Source organism: Suricata suricatta, chromosome 1 (assembly GCF_006229205.1).
Source record: "Suricata suricatta isolate VVHF042 chromosome 1, meerkat_22Aug2017_6uvM2_HiC, whole genome shotgun sequence".
NCBI lineage: Eukaryota > Metazoa > Chordata > Mammalia > Carnivora > Herpestidae > Suricata > Suricata suricatta.
In genome coordinates, this window is record NC_043700.1 from 151,692,957 (window position 1) to 151,715,267 (window position 22,311).

The 22,311-nt window shown below is 37.9% G+C and overlaps 1 protein-coding gene across 1 annotated transcript in view; it reads left to right on the plus strand.

The window, feature by feature from the left end:
* The window catches only part of NMU (neuromedin U), a 169,377-nt gene that overhangs the window by 138,843 nt on the left and 8,223 nt on the right, over positions 1–22,311 (plus strand). Inside the window, exons 4-9 of the mRNA XM_029952035.1 lie at positions 6,639–6,697; positions 14,072–14,119; positions 17,769–17,828; positions 19,250–19,279; positions 19,362–19,412; positions 20,988–21,062. Coding sequence (XP_029807895.1) covers positions 6,639–6,697; positions 14,072–14,119; positions 17,769–17,828; positions 19,250–19,279; positions 19,362–19,412; positions 20,988–21,062 — 323 coding nt within the window. The remainder of the gene's footprint in view (positions 1–6,638; positions 6,698–14,071; positions 14,120–17,768; positions 17,829–19,249; positions 19,280–19,361; positions 19,413–20,987; positions 21,063–22,311) is intronic.

Genomic DNA, 22,311 nt, shown 5'->3' on the forward strand with positions numbered 1-22,311 from the left:
GGTCAGGTCCCGGCCGCGTTCCGGCCCCTGCAGCTGCTGCTGCTCGCCTGCTGCGCGGGCACCTGCCTGGGTAAGCGCGCGCCGCGCCACCCGGGCTCCCCGCGCCCTCCGCTTCGAGCGCCTTTCCGCTGCCCACCCGCCGTGCTCTCTTCCCTCCCTTTCTTGTCTCCACTGCTGGCTGCTGGGACCTTCTTACCCCTCGGGCGGTGAGGCTCCCCAGCTTTTCGCCTTTGACGACCAGCGCGCGTCGGGCCACCGGGCAGCCAGGGCGCGCGTGCCAGTGGCCCGGCTGGAGCGCGGTCCCCGCTGGTCCGAAATCCCCAGACCCCGGGCAGTCTGCGGTTGGTGGAAAGTTATAGGCTCCCTCGCACGCGGGCTGTCCGTGGCCGGGCAAAACTTAAATAAATTAACATAGTGAAAAATGAAAATGCGTTCCCTTTCACTGCAATAACTAGAGGGATTGATGAGTGAAGCAGAACTAGGGTTTAATACATCACCTGCTGATGCCAAGTACACTTGGAGCGTGCCCATCAACAGTGAGCTACTGTTGTGTTCAGATAATCCTGAGCAATGAAACAGGCCCCCTTCTAGCGGTTGAGAAGGGGAAATTAGTGGGTTCTGTGCCTTTTAGGTTTTGACGCATCAGACCAGGAAAAAGAATAAAGAAAAAAAAAAGTGGCTTAGAGGAAAGAAGTGGGAAAAGCAAAAGCGAGGGCAGGGAGGGCTTCAGAACTTGGAAGACAAGGTAGAGCTGAGCCCAGCGTGTTCCAATGGGGAGATCACTTCCCTGTCTCCTAAAAGTTAGTGTTTCCACGTACCTTGACAAATGGATCATTTATCTCCCAGCTCCCAGAGTCCCCTCCAGGGCTAGCCATTATCCTGCTAAGACCATGAATTTTTTTTTTTAAACTCTGCAGAAGGTTCTCTTAACTTCCCTCTGCTCTCCTGTCAGTGATGTGAAGTTGGGCAGACCATCTCATCATTGTTCAGAATACTGGGGACTTGAAACCATAACTGCAGGGACCTTTCAGAGTATACAGGCCAGTCCTCAATTTCAGGTCGAGACACTGAAGCTATTCTTGCTTTCATTGTTTCATTGGGGTTTTTTTTCCCCCTTTCCTGGGGGCACTGAACAAGGGGGCAAGGGAGGGGCCTCTCATGCTTGAAAAACGAGGTCATTTATCTATGAAATCTAAGCAGTCGCAGGCCAGACCTGAATCTTTTCCATCATCACATAGCCAGCAATGATACAGCATAACTTATGCAAAGTAATGTTAACATTTTTTATGTTACATTGTTATTGGTAGAATTAGTGGTAGAATCAGGATGGCAATCTTTATCTACTTTATTAGGGAAGCAGATAATTATGGCTTTAAAAATGCCTTTTTCTCTGTAAAGCAAATGGACTTGCCATGCATGTTGCATGTTATATGCCTGCAGTGATCTTTGCATCAGTTGGAGATAACTGCTTTTGGGGGAGACGGAGTTTTCAGGCTGCTGGTGATTAAGTAGAAACTGTGGAAGACTGCTGTCTAAAAAAACACAAGTCTTGGGTTTTTATTTTTCCCAAAAAGAGTGTATCTGCTGGCTGACCATCTCAAAAATATCCCCAGTATTTCTCAATAGGGACAAGATGCCTTTTTCACTGCATAGAGGTCCCTCCAACACCATTTGTATCTTTTTTCCCCTTTAACATGCTCTTGACATTTTAAAAAACCTTATTTTATCTCTCTAAAAATGTGATGGAGAGGGGGGAGGGTAAACATATAGTGTGATCCTCCCTAGTCCTGAGACCCTAAAAATGGCACTGGAGGGGAAGCGTTATGTACGTAACCCAAACTGAGAGATAATCTACCAAGATTAATCATTATGCAGGATACAACTAGATATATCTAAAAACATCAAAGCAGATATCACAGAGCCAGAGGAAAATAAAAAAGTGTCAGTAAGTGGAGCATCCTTGGCAAAATGAGTCAGCAGAGCATACGACAGCAATGTGAGAGAAAGAGCCAGCCACAGATTTGGTGGATGGAAACAGTTCACTATTCAGAGATATTATTAAAATCAAGAAGGAGATTTCCTAAAAGAGGGCACATTTTGGATAACTGCATCAAACGTCAATTTGGCCTGTGACTATAAGTGATCAAAGTGCCCAAGACTAAAGAAAGAAGCGGGGTCGCCTGGGTGGCTCAGTGGGGTAAGTGTCCAACTCTTGGTTTCAGCTCAGGTAACAATCTTGCATTTCGTGAATGCAAGCCCCGCATCGCACTCCAAACCTACAGTTGGAGCCTGCTTGGGAATTCTATCTCTCCCCCGCTCTCTGCCCTTTCCCTGCTCACTCCCTCTGTCTCTCTCAAAATGAATAAACTTGAAAAAAATTTTTTTAAAAAGAAAGGCAAAGGCATATTTTTTCCTACTCAGGTCCCTACTTATTGAATAATTTTTAAAATTAAGCAGGAGTAACAATTTCTCACTTCCAAACCCTACGCTAGTTAAGTGCTAGCAATGAGAAAAGAAAATAAACACCACTTTTATGATAATCGTTTTTCAGAGAAAGACAAATACTGTGTGATCTCACATAGGTGTGGAATCTAAAATAACAAAACCAAAAGTCACCAACAAAACAAAATCAAACCAAGCATGTGGATACAGAGATCAGATTGGTGGTTCACAGAGATGGGAGATAAAGGTGTGTGAAATGTTGAAGGGTACAGACTTCTACTTATAAAGTAAATCATGGGGGTGTAATGTACAGCATGGTGACTACATGGCTTTTTGAAAGCTGCTAAAAGACTAAATCTTAGAAGTTCTTATCACAAGAAAAGATCCTGTAAGTATGTATAGAGATGATATTAACTAGACTTATTGTGGTGATTATCTGACAATATATACAAATTTAGGAAAATCATGTCGTACACTTGAACCAAACATACTGTTGCATGTCAGTTATACCCCAATAAAAAGGTCTGTTTTTCTTTCTCTTACAGATAGTGTATTTGCAGATGCAAAAGTTGTCTATCCATACAATTTGCATTAGTTAGATCTTATAACATAAGACTAAAGGTTTCACTTTACTATGTAGTACTTAAGTATAAATATCTCAAGGGGTGCTTGGGTGCCTCAGTCACTTAAGCGACCAACTCTTGATTTCAGCTCAGGTCATGATCTCAGGATTTGTGAGATCAAACCCCATATTGGGCTGTTGCACAGACAGCACAGAGCCTGCTTGGGATTCTCTCTCTCTCTCTCTCTCTCTCTCTCTCTCTCTCTGCCTCTCCCCTGCTTGTACTCTCTCTGTCTCTCAAAATAAGTAAATAAACTTAAAAAAAGTATGGATATCTCAAAACTGATTGATTGAAAACAGTGCAGTTTTCGTGGTATACAAGATAATGGCACTGTGTCTTAGCATATTTGCAAAAGTATCTAGTACTGTTATTTGACAATAAAGCCCACATCTAGGGTATCTTGGGGAGAAAAAAATCACATCAACTTGCGTTAGTAAACACACAAAGGGGAGAAAAATAATTCCCCCTGATGTTTGAGTTTGGTAATAGGATATTACTGAATTTCTATAAATTAAAAACATTAAAAATGTGGCTTCTCTAGCCTTTTTACCCTGAGACTGTATTTACATGTTTTGTGTAAGAGCCACAAAGTACCCCTTTTTGATTATATAAGTGCTTGGGACAAAGTTAGATATAGTGGCAATTTCTGTGGGGGCCACACATGCTTTGGGGCACAGAAGAAGCCAGCTCGAGGTTGCTGGTAAGGCAGCGTGGAGGAGGGAGCTTCCGCTTTTACCGGAAGCTGGGAGATAGGTAGGCGTGGAAAGAATATAAAATTGTATTCTTTAAACGGAAACACCCTGTCGGATACAGATGAACAGCCATATAATGAGTGGAGAAACCAGAAGCTCCTGCAGGTGAAGACTGAATCCAAAAAGTGAAAATCTTTGTGCTTTTCTCTTGCATCAGTACTTGGCTCCGGTTCTACTCATTTCCGTCAAATCCTGCTCTCTCCTTCCATTCCTCTTTCTTTTACCTTCCTACTATTCAGTCTTAGGAACAGTACATACGCCACACATTCCGGTAGCAGGGAAAGGGCCCATGGCCTTTTAGATGGTTTTCATGAGAATACCCATTTCTCCCTTTTGGATATTTTCAGACTTGTTAAAGAGAATCTTAGATCAAAAAATACTTGTTTGCGCTGCTTATTTGTTGAAAAAGAGGCATCTTCTGTTTCTTTCTACAATGCAATGCTCTGTCCCCCGGGATCTTCCTGTTGTCCATGGACCAGCAGCATCAGTGTCACCAGGGAGCTTGCTAGAAATGCAGATTCTTGGGCCTGTCTTTGACTGACTGAATTAGAATCTCATTTAGTACAATCTCCAGGTGTTCTGTTGAAAAGTGGAGAAGCCCAGCTTTCTCCCTTCCTGAAAACAGAATCAGCTCAGAGTAATATACTCTAGACAATAGAAACTTTAGATATACATTTGTGCTAGGGTGAGAAATACACAATTGCGAAGCGTGTAAGACCATTTGCCCACTTTGAACAGTTGTAGGTTCTGAGATAAATCTACTCTCTCTTATGGGCCACGTGACCTTTGTAAGTTATTTCTAGTGCTTGGTAGCACAGAAGATGTAGCTAATAACAGTTAATATTATTAGAACTTAAATAATAATACAAATTTGTATGAACTCAAAACTTGACTGAAAAGTGGCAGAATTAGAGGAAAAAAATTTGTCAGGTTTTGTAGTCAGCCAGACCTGGTTTGAAACCTGCCTCGGTTATGTATCTATTTCAGTGACTGAGATCAGTTATTTAGTCTGTCCTAACTTCAGTTTCTCCATCTTAAAATGGGAGAATATATAGCTATTTCAAAAGGGCATAACACATTTGAAATGCTCAGCATCGTGCCTGGTATCAACTAAGTGCTCAATCAGTGTTAACAGGTACTATCTTATTATTTAAATTTTTTGTTAATATTTGTTTATTTTTGAGAGAGAAAGAATGAGTGGGGGATGGGCAGAGAGACGAAGAGAGACACAGAATCTGAAATAGGCTCCAGGCTCTGAGTTGTCAGTACAGAGTTTAGCGTGGGGCTCGAACTCATGGACTGTGAGATTATGACCTGAGCCAAAGTCAGACGCTTGACCGACTGAGCCTCTCAGGCACCCCTGCTGTCTTACTATTTAAAAACTATTTTTTTTCTTTAAGCCTATTTTTTTTTAAGAATTTAATTTTGTTACATTTGAGATCTTAGAAAATTTAGTCTTTTGCTAACAGGATGTATTCTTGATTTTATTAAACATAAATGTATACATTTAAGAAAAAGTAGTAATTACACTTAATATTGATAAATATTATCTCAGGGGTCACCTGGGTGGCTCAGTCAGTTAAATTCTAACAGCTCAGAGCCTGGAGCCTGCTTTGGATTCTGTGTCTCCCTCTCTCTCTCTCTCTCTCTCTCTCTCTCTCTCTCTCTGCACCTCCCCTGCCCATACTCTATCTCTCTCTCTCAAAAATAAATAAACATTAAAATTTTTTAATAATAAATATTATCTCAGTGTTTTTACTGAGATAATTTAGATAACATGAATTAGAAAATTAAATCTATGAAGAAAATATTACTTAAGCGGGTGGAAGCTAGTTAATATTTTACTTCAGTAATAATTAAGGGCCTAAAAAAGTAATTCTTTTCCAAAGATCTTTACTGGGGTGCCTGGGTGGCTCAATTAGTTAAGTGTCTGACTTCGGCTCAGGTCATGATCTCACGGTTTGTGGGTTCAAGCCTCACGTCGGGGTCTGTGCTGACAGCTAGTTCAGAGCCTGGAGCCTGCTTCAGATTCTGTATCTCCCTCTCTCTCTGATCCTCCCATGCTTGCACTGTCTCTCTCTGTCTCTCAAAAAGAAATTTTAAAAAACCATAAAAAAATACGAGACCTTTACTGAAATATATTTTATAAACAATAAAATTTATGTTTTAAGCCTGCAACTCTGTGCGTTTTAAGTAGACTTCAAGACCTGTGCAACTATCCCAACAATAGTTTTTCATGACCCCACCCAACAATCTGCTATGTCCATGTGCAGTCAATCTCCATTCCTATCCCTAGCTCCAGGCAGCCACTAATCTTTCTATGATTATAGATTTGCCTTTTCTGGACATTCCATATAAATGGAATCATATAATATTTGGTCTTTTGCCTCTGGCTTATTGGATTTAGCATATTATGTCTGAGATTCATCTTTGATGCAGCATATATCAGTACTTCATTTCTTTTTATTGCCACATAGTATTCCATTGTGTGCACATACCATATTTTGCTTATCTGTTCTCAGAGAATGGACATTTGAATTGTTTCCTCTTGGGGGCTGTAATGATAATGCTGCTATGCACATTTATGTACATGTTTTTGTGTAAACATATAAAGAATTAATTCTTAGAGTTAGTCTTTGAAGTACTATATAATAACTATGTATTCTTATACTAAGTCAAATGCTGAAATATCTAGTTGAAATAAAGGGGTAATGATATATGGTGAAAATGAAAAATATCATCCAAAAATGAGTTATATATACATTTTTAATTTTAGAAGAAGTACTGTAAAAATAACATGTGAGTTTAACTTTATTTTTAGGTGCTCCAATATTATCTCAAGGACTACGGCCTGAACAAGAAGTACAGCTGTGGAATGAGGTAAAGAATTGTCCTTACACAAATTAGTGGAAACTTTAACCCTCTTTGAAAATATCAGATGAAATAATATAATTGAGTCTTGGGACAACTATGATTTTTACCAATATTCTGATATCATAATATTCAGAATTATTCTTTTGAAGTGAAAAAGGAAAGATTAAAAAAATAAATTTACCAATTACAGTAAATGGTAAAGTAAGATGGCATAAATAAGCCCTAATAATAATTACAATAATGTGAATGTACTAAAATATACCACTTAAAGACAGAGATTCTCAGATTTAATTTTTTTTTAAAGATCCAACAATATGTTGTCTATAAAAGTCTCACTTAAGACAAAAAACAAAAGAAGGCTAAACAAAAAGTATGGAAAAGGACATAACAAACAAATATGAATTGTGAGAAAATTGGAGTAGCAGTCTTACTATCTGAAAAATAGAATTCAAATAAAGAAACTATCATAGCAAAGAGGGATCTTATGCTCAGTATCTCAGGATGCTTAGATCTTAAATTATGCTCAATATTTTATGCTGATAAAAGAACAGCAGAGTAAAAGAGGCAGCCGTTATTAATATATGTTTTTAAGAACTCAAAATTTACTTAACTGATAGAACTTCAGAGAAAAATAGATCAATGAATATTTATTTGTAATTGGAGATTTTAATACACCTCTCTCACAACTGATAGTTAAAGCAAATAACATATAAGGAGATATTTCAAAGATTTAATCATACAATTAATAAATTTGAGGTATTAGAAATATCTTTAAAAACCTATACTAGGGGTGCCTGAATGGCACAGTCAGTTAAGCATCCAACTTTGGCTTAGGTCATGATCTCATGGTTTGTGGGTTGGAGCCCCACGTTGGACTCTGTCTGTGCTGACAGCTTAGAGCCTGGAGCCTGTCTTCGGATTCTGTGTCTCCCTCTCTCTGACTCTCCCCTGCTCATGCTGTCTCTCTCTCTCTCTTTCAAAAATAAATAAAACATTAAAAAAATAAAAATTTAAAAACCCTATACTAAATAGTCTTTTTAAGTATTATTGAAACATTAAAAAAATAGACCATGTGTTAGAACACAAAGGAATTTTCCATAAGTTAAAAAGGATCCATTTTAAATGTTTTCCAATCATAATGCAATAAAGGTATACATTAACAATAAAAGTAGTGGTGCCAGGGTGGCTCAGTTGGTTGAGCATCCGACTCTTAGTCTCATGATATCATGGTTCATGGGATTGAGCCCTGTGTGGGACTCTGTGTGGACAACAGGGAACCTGCTTGGAATCCTCTCTCTCTCTCTCTCTGTCTCAAAATAAATAAATAAACTTAAAAAAAATGTATAAAATCAGTATCCCATCTGTTTGGAAAATAAGTAACATTTTGGTAAATAGCCCGAGGCTAAAGAGTAAATTACAAAATAGTTAGACTTAAATGACATAAAAATATTATAAGTCAAAATTTGGGGGTGCCTGGCACAGTCAGTAGAGCATGTGACTCTTGATCTCAGGGTCATGAGTTCAAACCCCATGTTGAGTGTAGTTGGAATGTTCTCAGGGCAAATCAGAAGTGCCTGGGAGTAAATGCACCCCACACTGAGAATACCCCTCAACTGGGGACCCTAAGGGGGTGGAGGATAAATGCCTGAGCTGCTGGTGGAGCCATCTTCCCTCCGCTGGGATGGCTCTGAGTTGTGTTCTGCATTGGCCCCCAGAGTCTCAAAGGCAGACTGATTCCAGCTACTCATGGTGGGAATCTGTTTGATGACATACACGTTTTCCTCCCTGTTTGGCTTCCCCACTCTTCTACAAGTGCTTCTTGGGTCATCTCCCAAATAATCTACTTCTATCCACATCGATATCTCAAGGTCTGTTTCCAGGAGAACCCAAATGAAGACAGAAATACACATACACAAAAACAGCTCTCAATAAAAGTGACATTAAAATTCATAGGGAAAAGGACAGATTGTTTGGCAAATGGAAATTGAGAAACTGGCTTGCTATATGGAGAAAAATAAAATTACCACCTCACTGTACTGCATATAAATATAATGATGTATATTTTGTAATGTATATAAATATTAAATCACTATGTTATACACCTGAAACTAAAATCCTATTGTATGTCAATTATTCTTCAATTAAAAAAGCACCTAAGAGATGGGCTCCAAATGGATTAAAGATCTAAATATAAAGAATAAAGGTATAGAGTTAATAGAATCTATTTTTTTATTAATAAAATATCTTTGGAGCTAGAAGCAGGGAATGTCTTCTAAAACAAAATTTCAGGGGGCACCTGGGTGGCTCAGTCAGTCAGTTAATTATTCAACTCGTGGTTTTGGCTCAGGTCATGATCTCATGGTTTCATGAGTTTGAGCCCTGCATTGGGCTCTGCACTGACAGTGTGGAGGCTGCTTGAGATTCTCTCTCTCTGCCCTTCCCCCATTTGTGCTGTCTCTGTCTCTTTCATAAAAATAAACTTTAAAAAAAACCACAAAATTTAAAATATAAATCATAAGGCCAAAAATATGATGGATTGAATTACATTAAAAATAAAGATTTCTTTCAAAAGTACTACATTTAAAAATAAGAGCCTTTGAAAGATGTTGGGCTATGTCTAAAACTGACAAAGGATTAATTTCTAGACTATCTAAGAAACTCTGTCAAACCAATTGGATAAAGATAGGGATCCAAGGTAAAAGTTGCCAAAGGAAAGAACAGACAATTTACAAAGAAGAAACCTAAATTAAGGCCAACAAGCATCTAGAGAGATGCTCAGATTCATTAGTAACAATGAAATGAAAATTAAGACAACAATAAAGTGTCACTGTCTCCCCATTAGACTGGCAAAAAAAAAAAAAAAGAAAAAAAGAAACCTAGATAATGGCAAGTGTTAGCAAGGATGTGGGTTTTACAAACCCGCATTTGCATTGTTGGTGAGAGTGTCTGGTGGAAGCATCCAGAAAGCAGCCTGAATATCCTGTCATCTAGCCTTCCCTCTCCTGGGTATACAGCCCGAAGATACCCTTCAGTGGATTAGTAAGTGGAGGGTAGATACGAGGAGGTTGATTACAGCTCTGCTTGTAGTGGAACTGGAAGAAACCTGGCAGTCTACCACTGAGGAGCGGGGTAGGCATCCTGCATGCGTAGGTGCACATTATAGAGTATTCCAGAGCAGCCAGGCCATACTAGATGTTCCCAGGAATCTCAAAGCATTGTGTTAAATGCAAAAAATAAGAAAACACTCTACCTGCACACCAAATAGCAATACAGATTGTACAAGAACATACAGAAATGAAGGATACACATCAAATGCATTAGAAGAGTTGCCCCTGAGAGGATGAAATAGGAGTAGGAAATTGAAATATTAAAAAAATGAATGAATAAATAAAGCAAAATCAGTGATGATCCTGAACTATGAGCTGAGGGGAATATTCTGTGTACCTAAGCCACCACTAACAAAATACATAAAGGAGAAATAAGATGGATAATAAGTGCCAAGTACTACACAATCTCTAATAGCATAGAAATCCATAAAGTCTATTATAATGTTCTTTGCCTTAGTGTATCAAAATACATGCTAGAGGTATATAAACAAGATGAAGAATAGTTTAGACAACAGACATTAATGTGTAATACAGAAACATTTATTTTAGCTTGAAATTACCTATATTTCTGTGGAAAATCTTTGAAAAAAATATTTTAGATGAGACAGCTGAGGGACACCACCAATAGGGTGGTAAAAGCACTATCAATTCTTTTATAGAAAAAGATACTTCGAGAAATGAAGATGCTAAAACATGTACTTTTCTGCTGGAGGTTTTAAAAATTACTGAGCTCTTCAGAAACTAGAAACACATCCTTTTCAAGCCATTCACAGAGACCTAACCATTTTCAAACAGATTCATCAATGGGTTCTGCAGAGTTCTCGAAAGCAATTAGTGGCACTTAAAACCATTAGGGCCACAAGCTGAGTAAAATGAACAAATGCTTATCCAAATGGAAAGTGGGTGAGCAATGTTGCTGTGCCTTTTAAAGAAAAGAAAACAAAGATGGAAAAGCTTTGCAATTATCTCCTAACTTGATTAATTGGTGTTTTTTCTTTCTCTTCTTCTGATATTTTTATGCAAACGATATTGATGCACTGATTCGTTAGCCCTTACGTTCAAGAGTTGGCTGGTTTTGGACACGGCACCTCACCCAGGCACGCAGCCTGGTCTGCGGGTGGACAGCTTTGCCTGTGAGCATGTGATATCTTCAGCTAAGTCTCACAAAAATGTTACTGGAGGAACCTGTTCCTCCTACCCTCCCAAAGCAAACTAAGTAATGTTTGGAAGCAAAATATTAAAGGATTGGTCACAATTAAAGCTTTAAAAAGGTATCTTTTTGCCTTTCCCTTTTCAGTTGACCTCTCTTTTTATTTTCTTTCCACAGATTCAATTCAATTTAATTAAAGAGTATTTATTAATCATTCATTCATATAATCATTCATATAATGATTCACTTATTCTGGGCAAGTTAGAGAGGGCATAGCCCCCACCCTCAAGAAGTGTATCACTGTGTACATATACACACTATGTGATGTGTGTGTTCACAGTCATGATTCTGGATTTGTATGGCACAGAAGAGAGAGGAGGTGGGTGGGCACAAGAGATGATTGGAATAGAGCAATTTTCTAAATATATGTGACATCTAGAGAAGATGGCAGGCTCTGTGAGGATAAAAAGGGGAGAGACATTAAGCCTTTGCTCTTCTATAATATTGTATACCTTTGTTATTCTCTAAATTAGAGAATCATATATTTTAGTGCACGTTCAACTTGGAAACAAGACGGAGCATGAAGAATTATGACTAAAGAGTATGATTGTTCCTCCTTCAGTATAGTATAATGATAGAAATTAAATTAAAATGATCAACAAAGAATTCTGAGATGTTAACCTTGAATAGGACTCAACCTAAATCATCCCAGACAGACAAGATCAGTACTGTTTTTTTCCAGTCCTATTTTTAAAGGGCAGCAAAGAAAACAAATGCCATAAACTACTCCAGACATCCAGCTTAATGTTTAACTTCACAGCACAGTTATTTTAATGATTCATATAAATCTCTTATAGTACAATTTAAAGTTTTTCAGTTTTTCTCTTTGGGATAAAGGCTGAGAACAGCTGTCAACTGTAGTTCAAATAACCAATTTTTTTTGAAATCTGTAAAGATTTCTTTATTGCGACCACAACAACTAATATTCTCTACTTCTAACTATTGCTATTATAAAAATACAGCAGTATTTTATTGTATTGCCACCTTTTTTTTCATAAAGACCATTGGATACCCAATTTTATTTACCAAATTCACAATGTCCCTTAGTTATATAAAACACAGATGATTGTATGAACATCTATTTCGTGGTAACTTACATCAATGTTATAAGTCAACTACAAATAGTATCTCCATTTAGATTTTCATCATATATTATATATTATATTGTCCTTAATCTTCAAAGGAAAAACAAATATGCCTGAATCCCGCCACACGAAGAAGGGTATCACATTGTCTCTGGTGCAGCTACAATCATCACATGATTTCACACACCCAGTAAGAATAGGTATTTCAATGAAGTGATTTGAGAGTAGAAATACGTTATAAGTTGCTAGTTACAAATGTCATAAGATCAATTTTAAAAAGCTTATTGTAATTAATTATATCTGTCCAAAAACCCATCCCTTTATCTTTAGAAGCATGCTAGCAAATACAGTATCTAAGTGTTTAACTTATATTCCCTCTAATACTCTGACTTAAAGTAATGTCTGAAAAGAGTCACTTACTGCTTTCTACTGTCAAGTGTGACATTTATTGATATTTGATGTTCAATTAAATACTTCTCTAAATTTTTATATCTCTAAAGTTATATTCCTTTATGTACTCTCTGGTGTTTTCTAAGGTGTGTATTTTAAAAAAAAAATCTTTCCTCTTTCATGACATTTCTAGGGTTTGAATCTAGTGTGCCTTTGGGGGTACCAAGTAATGACTAAATTCCAGTTAAAGGCTTAGCCACTTTCTTTACATTTTATGGTTTCTCTCCTGTATGGTATCTGTGATGGTGAATAAGCTGTGAATTCCAGCTAGAGCCTTGCCCTATTCTTTGTATTTGTATGGTTTCTCCTCTGTATGAACTCTAAAATAGTAAGGGTTGAAAAGTCCTTGAAGGTTTTACCACATTCTTTACATTTGTAGGTTTCTTGCTAGTATGAATTTCATGGTATTAAATAAGGTTTGATTACTGATTAAAGGGTTTCCAAAATCTTTTTTTTTTTTTGAGAGAGAGAGCGAGAGCGCGAGAGCATGCACGAGGGGGAGGTGCAGAAAGAGAGGGGGAGAGAGAGAATTCCCAAGCAGACTCCACACTGAGCCTGACATGAGGCTTGATCCCACCACCCTAGGATCATTATCTGAGCTGAAATCAAGAGTTAGATGCTTAACAGACTGAGTCACCCAGGCACCCCAAGGCTCAAATAATGTTAACAAACACCTGAGGACTCACTTTCCAGAGAACCATTATAAATTTACTAAATGTGAGGAGATATTTTCTGGAAGCTCAGACCTTATTATATGTGAGAGTATCCACAATGGAGATAATCGTTATAAATGTAATGAATGTGGGAAAGCTTTTAACGAGTCCCCCAATCTTGCTGAACATCAGAGAATGCATGTTGGAAAAACCCATATAGATGTAACAAATCCAGAAAAGTCTTTAGTCAGTCGTCAATTCTAAATAGACATAAGACAGTCTGGACTGCAGAGACACTTACAGATGTAAAGAGTGTGGTGAAACTTCTACCAATCCCCCAATAAACCTTCACTGCAAACAGAATCCTTTCCTAATGCTGGCTTCTTGTAGAGAACTGGTAGATTGTTGTTATGTAAGAGTTTTTTCTGGATGCTATTTATCAAGCTACTTATCATTCAGCACTTCTATTATCATGTTAATTTAGATAATATGATTAGACTTATGTGATAAAGAACCGCATGGTAACAGGGTGCTCCTTAATTTTAAGGCCATTCCTTCTTTATCACTCATGTTTCTCAGGCTGAATACCCAAAGTTTGTTTCTCTCAGTATTTGAAGCATCTGGTGACCCCTATCAATTGTCCTTGGGACCGTTTAGCCCTAAGGCTGGAAGAAAATCTTGGGGAGATCCCAATTCCAGATTAAACTACCTTAGATAGTTTAAGAGGCTCTTCCCGCCCAAATCTCGAGTCCTGAACTGTCACAGGACTTAAATTGGTGGTACCTAGGTAACTTGACTTTGTAAAATCTGCTTCCCATTTTCTGCTCTCTTCAGTCTATTTCCAAGATGTAACTGGCATATTTTATTTTCTACAGATAGATGATGCCTGTTCATCTTTCCTGTCCCTTGATTCTCAGCCTCAGGTAATTCCAACTGAAGACGTTTTATAAACAGTTGTCACTCCATTTTTCCCTTTGGACCTGTCATTACTTTATGGACTTATTAAACATGTCAACACTTTAGAAATGACTACATCATTTGCAGGCAGTAATCAGTCCTATGAGTCTATGTTGTAAGGTCATGCTGGGGCATTTGTCTCTAAGTAAAATAGATTTGCCGATAATATGCACATATTTTGGAAATCAAAATGCTAATTTCAAAATCAAATTCTGTGTTAGATTAAAAACAATGTATCTATGGTTGCATTTGGAGGCTCATATCCCAACCATCCCTCAGTTGAGTTTGAAACCCAGGGAGAGAGAAACAGGAAGTCAGTCTTAGGGAGCTCAAAATAGTCAATTTGTGAATGTGGCCTCAGATCTGATGCCAAGTGTGTTTGCTAAGAATTCCCAGAATTTAACTCCAGAATTTAATTCCCAGAATTAAACTGGGGTTAGACAGTGACTTGAGGCCTCCCCACCAGTCTGGTTCTCTGGCACCGGGCGGAGACTATCAGAACAGCTGGCCAGAGAGCTGACTTTTTAAGAGGAAAGGGCTGAACATGCCCAGTCTCCTCCACTCAGTTACCTATCAGGTAACTCTCCCCTTCCTGCAGGAAAGAGTTCAGAGAGGGTTGGCGAGTGAGGAGTGTTGGTCTAGCCCCTGCACACGGAAGCCTGAGGAGTTGAAAATAAGCGTGTCCTCCTTACACAGCCTCCACTGGACTGGACGCCGCTGTTTCTATCTACTGCTCTGCATCCTAGTACAGGTGCAGCAGAGTCAGCCTTGGAGTTTGGACTTTCTTCATCAGTATCAGTAGTTTCCAGGATGGAGAGGAAGGTTCACAAGAGGCTCTTGACTCATCCCCTTTCAGAACAATCAGCAGTGAGCCTGGGGTATATCCCCAGCATGGTCTGGTTAAGGTGCCATGCTTTGTCCTTCCAGAATGTCGTCATGGCCCAGGTAGAGAAGCAGCCTTGTGCAGTGCTATATTTTTCCTGCTGCAACCCACTCCTCAGTCTGCAGAGGGTCACTTGCAGAGTGTTAGTGGCATTAGATGGAAAAGCAAGACCAGGATCACAAGAGATGACATTGATGAATAATTCAAATTATATGAGGAGCATTGAGGGTATATAACATATGATGGGTGTTAATGAGCAGATAAACACTTGCATTATATTTAAAATTCAGGAATACCCTCAGAATCATTTTTCTTTCTTCAGTACTAAAAGGATGAATTAAAAGCACTCATCTAGATACCATGAAGCTAAACGAAGCTTCCTGGATTTAGACACTGTGCACCTTTTGAAGAGAGCTTAGTCAATTTACTATGGAATCGTTTACATTCACTAATACAATTTTTAAAAATCACTACTTTTGGGGGCACCTGAGGGGCTCAGTCACTTAAGCGTCTGACTTGGTTTCGGCTCAGGTCACGATCTCATAGTTTGTGGGATTAGGCTTAGCGTGGGTCTCTGTGCTGACAGCATGGAACCTGCTTGGGATTCTCTCTCTCTCTCTCTCTCTCTCTCTCTCTCTCTCTCTCTCTCTCTCTCTCTCTCTCCTTCTCTGCCCCTCTCCCACTCCTGCTCTCTCTCAAATTAAATAAGCTCGAAAAATTTTTTAAAAATCACTACTTTTCACATTAACTATAATTTTAGTATTTATTTGGTTATCTGAACAGTGCTTCAAAACATTTTTACCAAATAGAGAATAAAGATCCACAAATAAAAAATAAAATATTAAAAATTTAATATAAGAAGAACTCTTAAAGCTCTGAGAATGATGACTTCATGAGAAGAGTGGCTGAGAAAATACAGTTTGTTTTAAAACTTTGTCTGTCAAACTTCAGTCTTGTTGCCAAGTCTCATCTGGCTACAGTGCTGTGTTCTCAGTAGATGCTAAATTTATTCTTCTGCATGTTATGAGACACATGACATCACTAGATATACACTTTTATTATTTTTTATTTTACAACATTTCTAAATGGGCTGTAAAAGGAAGTTTCAGGACTTTGTTTCCATATTTTTATGGGATGACGTATGTACCCAACCCTGAAGGGAAAAAAAATGGCAAAGAGTGTACCAGTGTTCCTACTCTCTCTCTTATCCAACTCCCCAATGACAGGTCATTGCCAGTGAAACACGGTCTGTGGGTCTGATGACCTAGCTCCCAGGCCACCCTCAACCAACCATTAGCCATGTGTGGTATCAAGGAAGTGATAGTCTCTTAGAATCCCACTTCCCGTACACAGGAGAAGAACGATTCCTGTCTTATGTAACACACAGCTGTGTTTTAAGGACAGAATGTGAATCAAGTGTATGAAAGTGTTTTATAATTTAGTGACGCACTAAAGGCATAGGAACCATTTCATACAATTAGTAAATATCCCAACAATCTGCATGGCAGGCAAGCAAATAGAAATGAACAAAGCAGGCCTCTGATGTGCTGGGGAGGATGTTCAGAAAAACTGATCCATGACTCCATCTGTATTTCTAACTACAGCCCACCACATTAAACACACACTGTTGTTCAAAGGGTGAGAATATGAGTGGCCCCAAATAAGCCTTTCTGACATATCTCCTAAAAGTAAGAGTAACTTCAGTTGTAAATCCAGCTTTACAGGCCACACATTCTTTAACGCTATTATTGTTAACTAATTGCTGTGTACCTGGCACTGTGCTAAGAGCTCTGCCTACATTTAATCCTCCCAAAAATTCTCTGCAGTGATGTTGTCATCCTTGATTTATAGCTGAAGAAATTGAAGTGTAGAGAGGTTAGGTAACCAGCCCAAGGTGACACAGCTAACAAGTAGAAAGGGAACTTGTGCTGCCTTAGAGTGGCCGGCTGCTCAACTCCACAGCCCTGTGTTTTTAACTATGAATTATATTATTCCCCCCAGCACTGTTACAGCTCCTTGTTACTTCTAATATGCGTTTCTTAAGTAATCAATTGTTCATGGTCCTAGTGTGCTAAATTCTATGCAAAGCAGGTTTCGCCCCTGCTTGTCCATTTGTGTTAGTCCTCACCACACCCAGCCAGCTCCTAACCACAGGGAGCCCTGCCCTACTTCTGTGCTCAGATGCTTTGAAAAACCTGATCCTGGGGTGTGCAGTCAGCAGCCTGGAAGGGTGGTAACTCTGATGAGGTGCACCATGTGCGGCTTCTTTCCCTCCAACTCCCATTGTTTGCGAGCACTTGCAGGATTTTCAAATTAGCCACTAATGAGTAATATTCAGTGAGGCTCACGGCTTTGGCATGTAGATTTAGACTTCGCTACAAGCTGGGAGGAATAATCCCTCTTTTGGCACTGTTCTAGTTTCTCTCAGTCATAGAATTTCATGGACTCTTAGCAAGTATGGACTATGTCTGGACCACCGTGGAAGCCGTAATCAGTGCATACATACAGTGCATCACATTTTCCCCCGGCTGGAAGGAAGGTTTTAGGTTTTACTTTTAGGAGCCAAGATTCTGTCATGAGAGAAACCAAGGGATTCCTACAGAGTTTTAATGGGACACATGAAGGGTTCTGTTTGGAGTATCCTTGTACTCCTAACATTCAACAGTTATTATCTTCTATGCAAATATTGTTAAAGCACAAGGTTGGCCTATATATCTTCTCATTTTCATTAGGCATCCAATGCACTGGAGGAGCTTTGCATCACAATTAGGAGGACTCTATCAAAGCCCCAGGTAAGGTTGAAATAGTGTTTCATTTGTAGGAAAACAAATTGCTCATTGATACCTTGAAATTCCTTCTGGAAGAAAATATACCCAATTTAGGAAGCATTGCATGAAGAGCTAGAAGATCATGAGGTGATTTTGGATAAGAAACAAATACTTGAGTTTCTCAGGTGTCGGAGTATTTAGTGTCACATTAATGGAGTTTACAGTTACCTAATTGGACAATCACTTGTCCCCTCATAAGATGTGTTCTAGTTCTGATGAGAGAAATTTGGGGTCATTTTAGCTCCTTTTCTCAGGCTAGAATTGGAGAACAGATGTATCTCAGTTTAGAGGTCAGGGCATTGTACTTTGCTAGAGAGAAAGACATTAAGAGTTATATATATATATATAGTCAATGTCAGTTTGAAAATTACAATCTTGCTGTAAGGTCTTGATTTCTTATTAAAATTATTTGATTCATCTAGGAGAACTTTTTGGCCTGAAATGAGAATGAGGATAGCTGGGAACTTGAAAAATAGCATAATTGTACCATATTTCAGATTATATTCTGCATCTTATAGATGAATTTATTTTAAAACTACAAGGATAAGAGAGGCAGGTTTAGAATTACATTTTTCATTAGCAATCCTAGTTTAACGATGATCATTGATTGGTACATTCTGACTTATATGCCTTTCACATACAATAATTCAAAGAAATCTTGATATTTTGAAAGCATAAATGTTTCCTGTATATATTTTTTTGGTGTTTTTAGTGGGTTATTTTCCAAAACACATCATTGACTTTTTTCCTGATTAGGATAAAAGAAATGACAATGGTGTTTATCCATAAGTTTCTTTTCGTATTAAAAGCAAATGAGAACAAAAAAGAACAACACAAAGGAATGTGACTCATTCTTGAAAAATAGATTTTTGGAGGGAGAGAGGAATATAGAAAAGTTTATGGAAAAAACCGAAAATAACTCATAATCTTATTATTTATTAATAATAACTATAAGTATTGTATTTTGATATGATTCCTTACAGTTTTTTCTCTGCGTATTCTATCATGTGATTGATCATATCATAATTTCCTGTTTCACCATTGTGAACTATTAGACTGTTTCCAGTTTTTTACTTTTATGTATAATGCTGCAGCAGAGAACTTTGTTCACACCTTTATTTGTAAACAATATCTAATTTCCCATTTATTTTTAAAGCAGTATATGCTTTAACCAATTTCAGCCTTATATTTTATATGTAACATGTGTCACATATTTTTTAAAATTATGTTATGTAATTTTATAATGTTATAAATTTTATTTACATGTATTATAGTATATTATAATATCGTATAGGATAATATAATATCATACCATAGTATTTTATATATAACTTTATAATGTTACATATAATAGAATGGTATTTATTTTTCTCTTTTCTCAACAGAAAACAGATGAAAAAGATAATACCAAAAGGGTAAGGTGATTTCCATAAATACATACACTAAAAAATAAAAGAAATCAGAAACCACTGATAGTAAATCTACTTTTTTTAACAGTTCTTATTTCATTATTCGAAGACACGGAAGTTGGGCAATTCAAATGTTGTGGTAAGTTGTAGGATTACTTCATATTAGTAATCACTAGTCTTTTTTATGAATCTGTTTTTACAGTTTATCTAATAGAGCTAAATCAAAATTCATGTTTTTCCTTTAAAAGTTTATACCTGGATAAACAAATGGAATTTAATATTTGTTACACATTAATTTATTTTATATCTTAATAACTACATGTACATTAAATTCACTCATTCATTCAATAATTATTTACTGAGTATCTATTGTGTGGCAAGCACAATTCTAGGTACTAGAAATATAGCAGTGAATAAAATAGAAAATTAGAGAAGAAATCCCTCCTATCATGAAATTTACATTTTAGAGGCCAAAAAACTGTGCAAATGATTAAGTAAAACATATTGCTTTAGGTTTCAATTAGTGCGAGGATAAAACAGATTTATTCAGTCATTTTAAGAATTATTTTAAAAGATGTTTGCCAAAAATGTCATTAAAATATAACTAGAAATATCCACTTCTAGTCCTCAGATCTCCTTATTTGTAATTAGGCTTTTAATGTGAGAATTTACTAAGATTAGCCAGATACCAGTAACTGGAATTCAGTTTACTTCTAAGTTGTGTGGTTTTAGTAGTAGTTTTTCTTTTTATATGAATGGATTTTAAAAATGCTATTGTGGTGTTTGAGTCTAGAGTGCTTAATAATAATTATTTGACTATAATAATCCTTTTATGCCGTGGACCAATTTAGGGAATGAGGAGCTGTGGAAAGGTTAACTGTACTATAAACTCAGTTTTAAATATCATATTGAATATTCTTATGTATGAGGACTTGGAAGTTAGGTAATACTTGCTTTAAACCAAATACAGATTGAATTGATTAACAAGAAACCATTATAGAGGGTTTAATGTAATCCATTTGAAAAATAAATTTAATATTTGTGAGAAGGTTCAATTCCAGCCATGCCTTTAAAATGAAACTGTTTCAGGTAACTACATGTCTCTGATGTACTTTCATTTTCTTCCACTTGGCATCTTTACATTTTGAGAAAATGTATCTTAGTCACATTTTTCACTATCAATGACATATTTGTCACCTTCTGTGTCCTCTGTTGTCTTGTTCCATATGTTCAGTTTTAAACAAAATATATATTTTGTAAAGGAGATGACTAGGTATGTGTACAGGAGAATCTTCCAGATAAACATTTTTATAGTGGAAAACTGATTCTCACAGGGCAGGTTTCCTCTGTCCAAATCGTTTTGCGTGAAGCCTGGAAGCAGACAGCTTTTTGCCTCTGAGAGTTGCAGGGGGATGATCTCCTTGCCGGCAGCTGGTGGTGGAGCTGATGCCCTAAGAACAGTGTTTCTCCAACGTCATGACAAGGATCGCAGCATAGGGCCACCACATTTTATTCAGTCTCTGGGCTTGTTCTCCAAGTTCTTTGAAGTGCTCTCCAAGGGCGATATTACATAACATCATTCTCATTCTTTTTTTGGTCTGGAACAAGTACAGTGGGTAAAACTAAAAGCAAAACCAAACAAGTAGGAAACCGTCTTTATGCCAATGCCGAGAAGCTTTTGTGCTCATCATGTGTGTGTGTTCGTGTCTCTCAGTCGTCTGTCGTGCATCCGTTACTGCAGCTTGTTCCTCACCTGCATGAGAGAAGAACGAAGAGATTCAGACTGGACGTACGTAACGCGGACCGCGCGCGCGCCTTGCCGCTCTTTGCGGGGCCGTATTCCAGGCTCTGGTGGTTTGTAAGGTCCTCCTTTCCGGGCGAAGCCCAGCAACACCCAGCCCGCCCACGGGAAGAGCATCCGCTGGCCGAAGCTTTCACTCAGGAACTGTTCCCTCTCCCCATATCATGTCCCTTTGGGTTCCAGCTGGGGGCCAATGAGGAAAGCTGGGGTTCGATTCCCTGCCAAGGGCCGTGACCGTCTGTGGGAGGAGACCTATTCTTGGGTGAAGGAGGGACACAGCAAGTGCCCAGTCACTAGGTAGGAAATTGGAGAAAAGATGGAGGACAATTCACCAGCTTCCCTGTGCGGGTTGGCGGTTGCTAGGATGGTAAGCTTTCTCTCCAAGTATTAAAACGTTAGGAAGAGTTAAGTCTCCCTGAAGTAAATATATCAGAAACAAAACGCAGGCACTTTTTTTCACAATTACACAAAAATACGGCCCTAATCCAGAATCTTTGTTTAAGATGAATACAACTGAGTTTTAGCACATTTTTAACTAGAAATTGTGGCGTTTTTATTGTCACTGAAAAGGAATCCTAACTCTCTCAATGATAATAGTTTCTAGGTATTATTTTTAAGTGATGCCTTACATTGTTGTGATGCATTACAGTTTTAAGTCTTATATTACCTCAGTTTATTCTTTTGGCAACTCTTACACAACTCTTGTTACCCCCAGTTTACTAAAGAGGAAACAACTCAGAATAAAGTTTCCCAAGACAATGCTGGTAAATTTAGAGATTACAGCAGAGATTTCTTACTTCTGGTCTAGGCAATTTTTTTTCATTATGCTGTTCTTTTTATTGTCTAATCTTGGATACGTCTGTTATTTTTTTTTAACATTTTATTTTGGGGGCGCCTGAGTGTCTGACCAGCTCAGGCCATGATCTCACGGTTTGTGAATTGGAGCCCCACACTGGGCTCTTGCTGTCAGCGCAAAGCCTGATTTGAATCCTGTGTCCCTCTCTCTCTCTCTTCTTCCCTCCCTCTCTCTGTCTCTCAAAAATAAATAAACATTAAAAAATTATTATAAAAATAACAGACTTTATTTTTAACCAACTTGGGGCTCAAACTTACAACCCCACAATCAAGAATCAAAATGCTTTTTTGTCTGAGCCAACCGGGTACCCCAGATACTTCTATTACTTTATTTTTTGGTTTTCCCTTAATTTAAGTATCATGTTAATTTAATTCTTAAAAT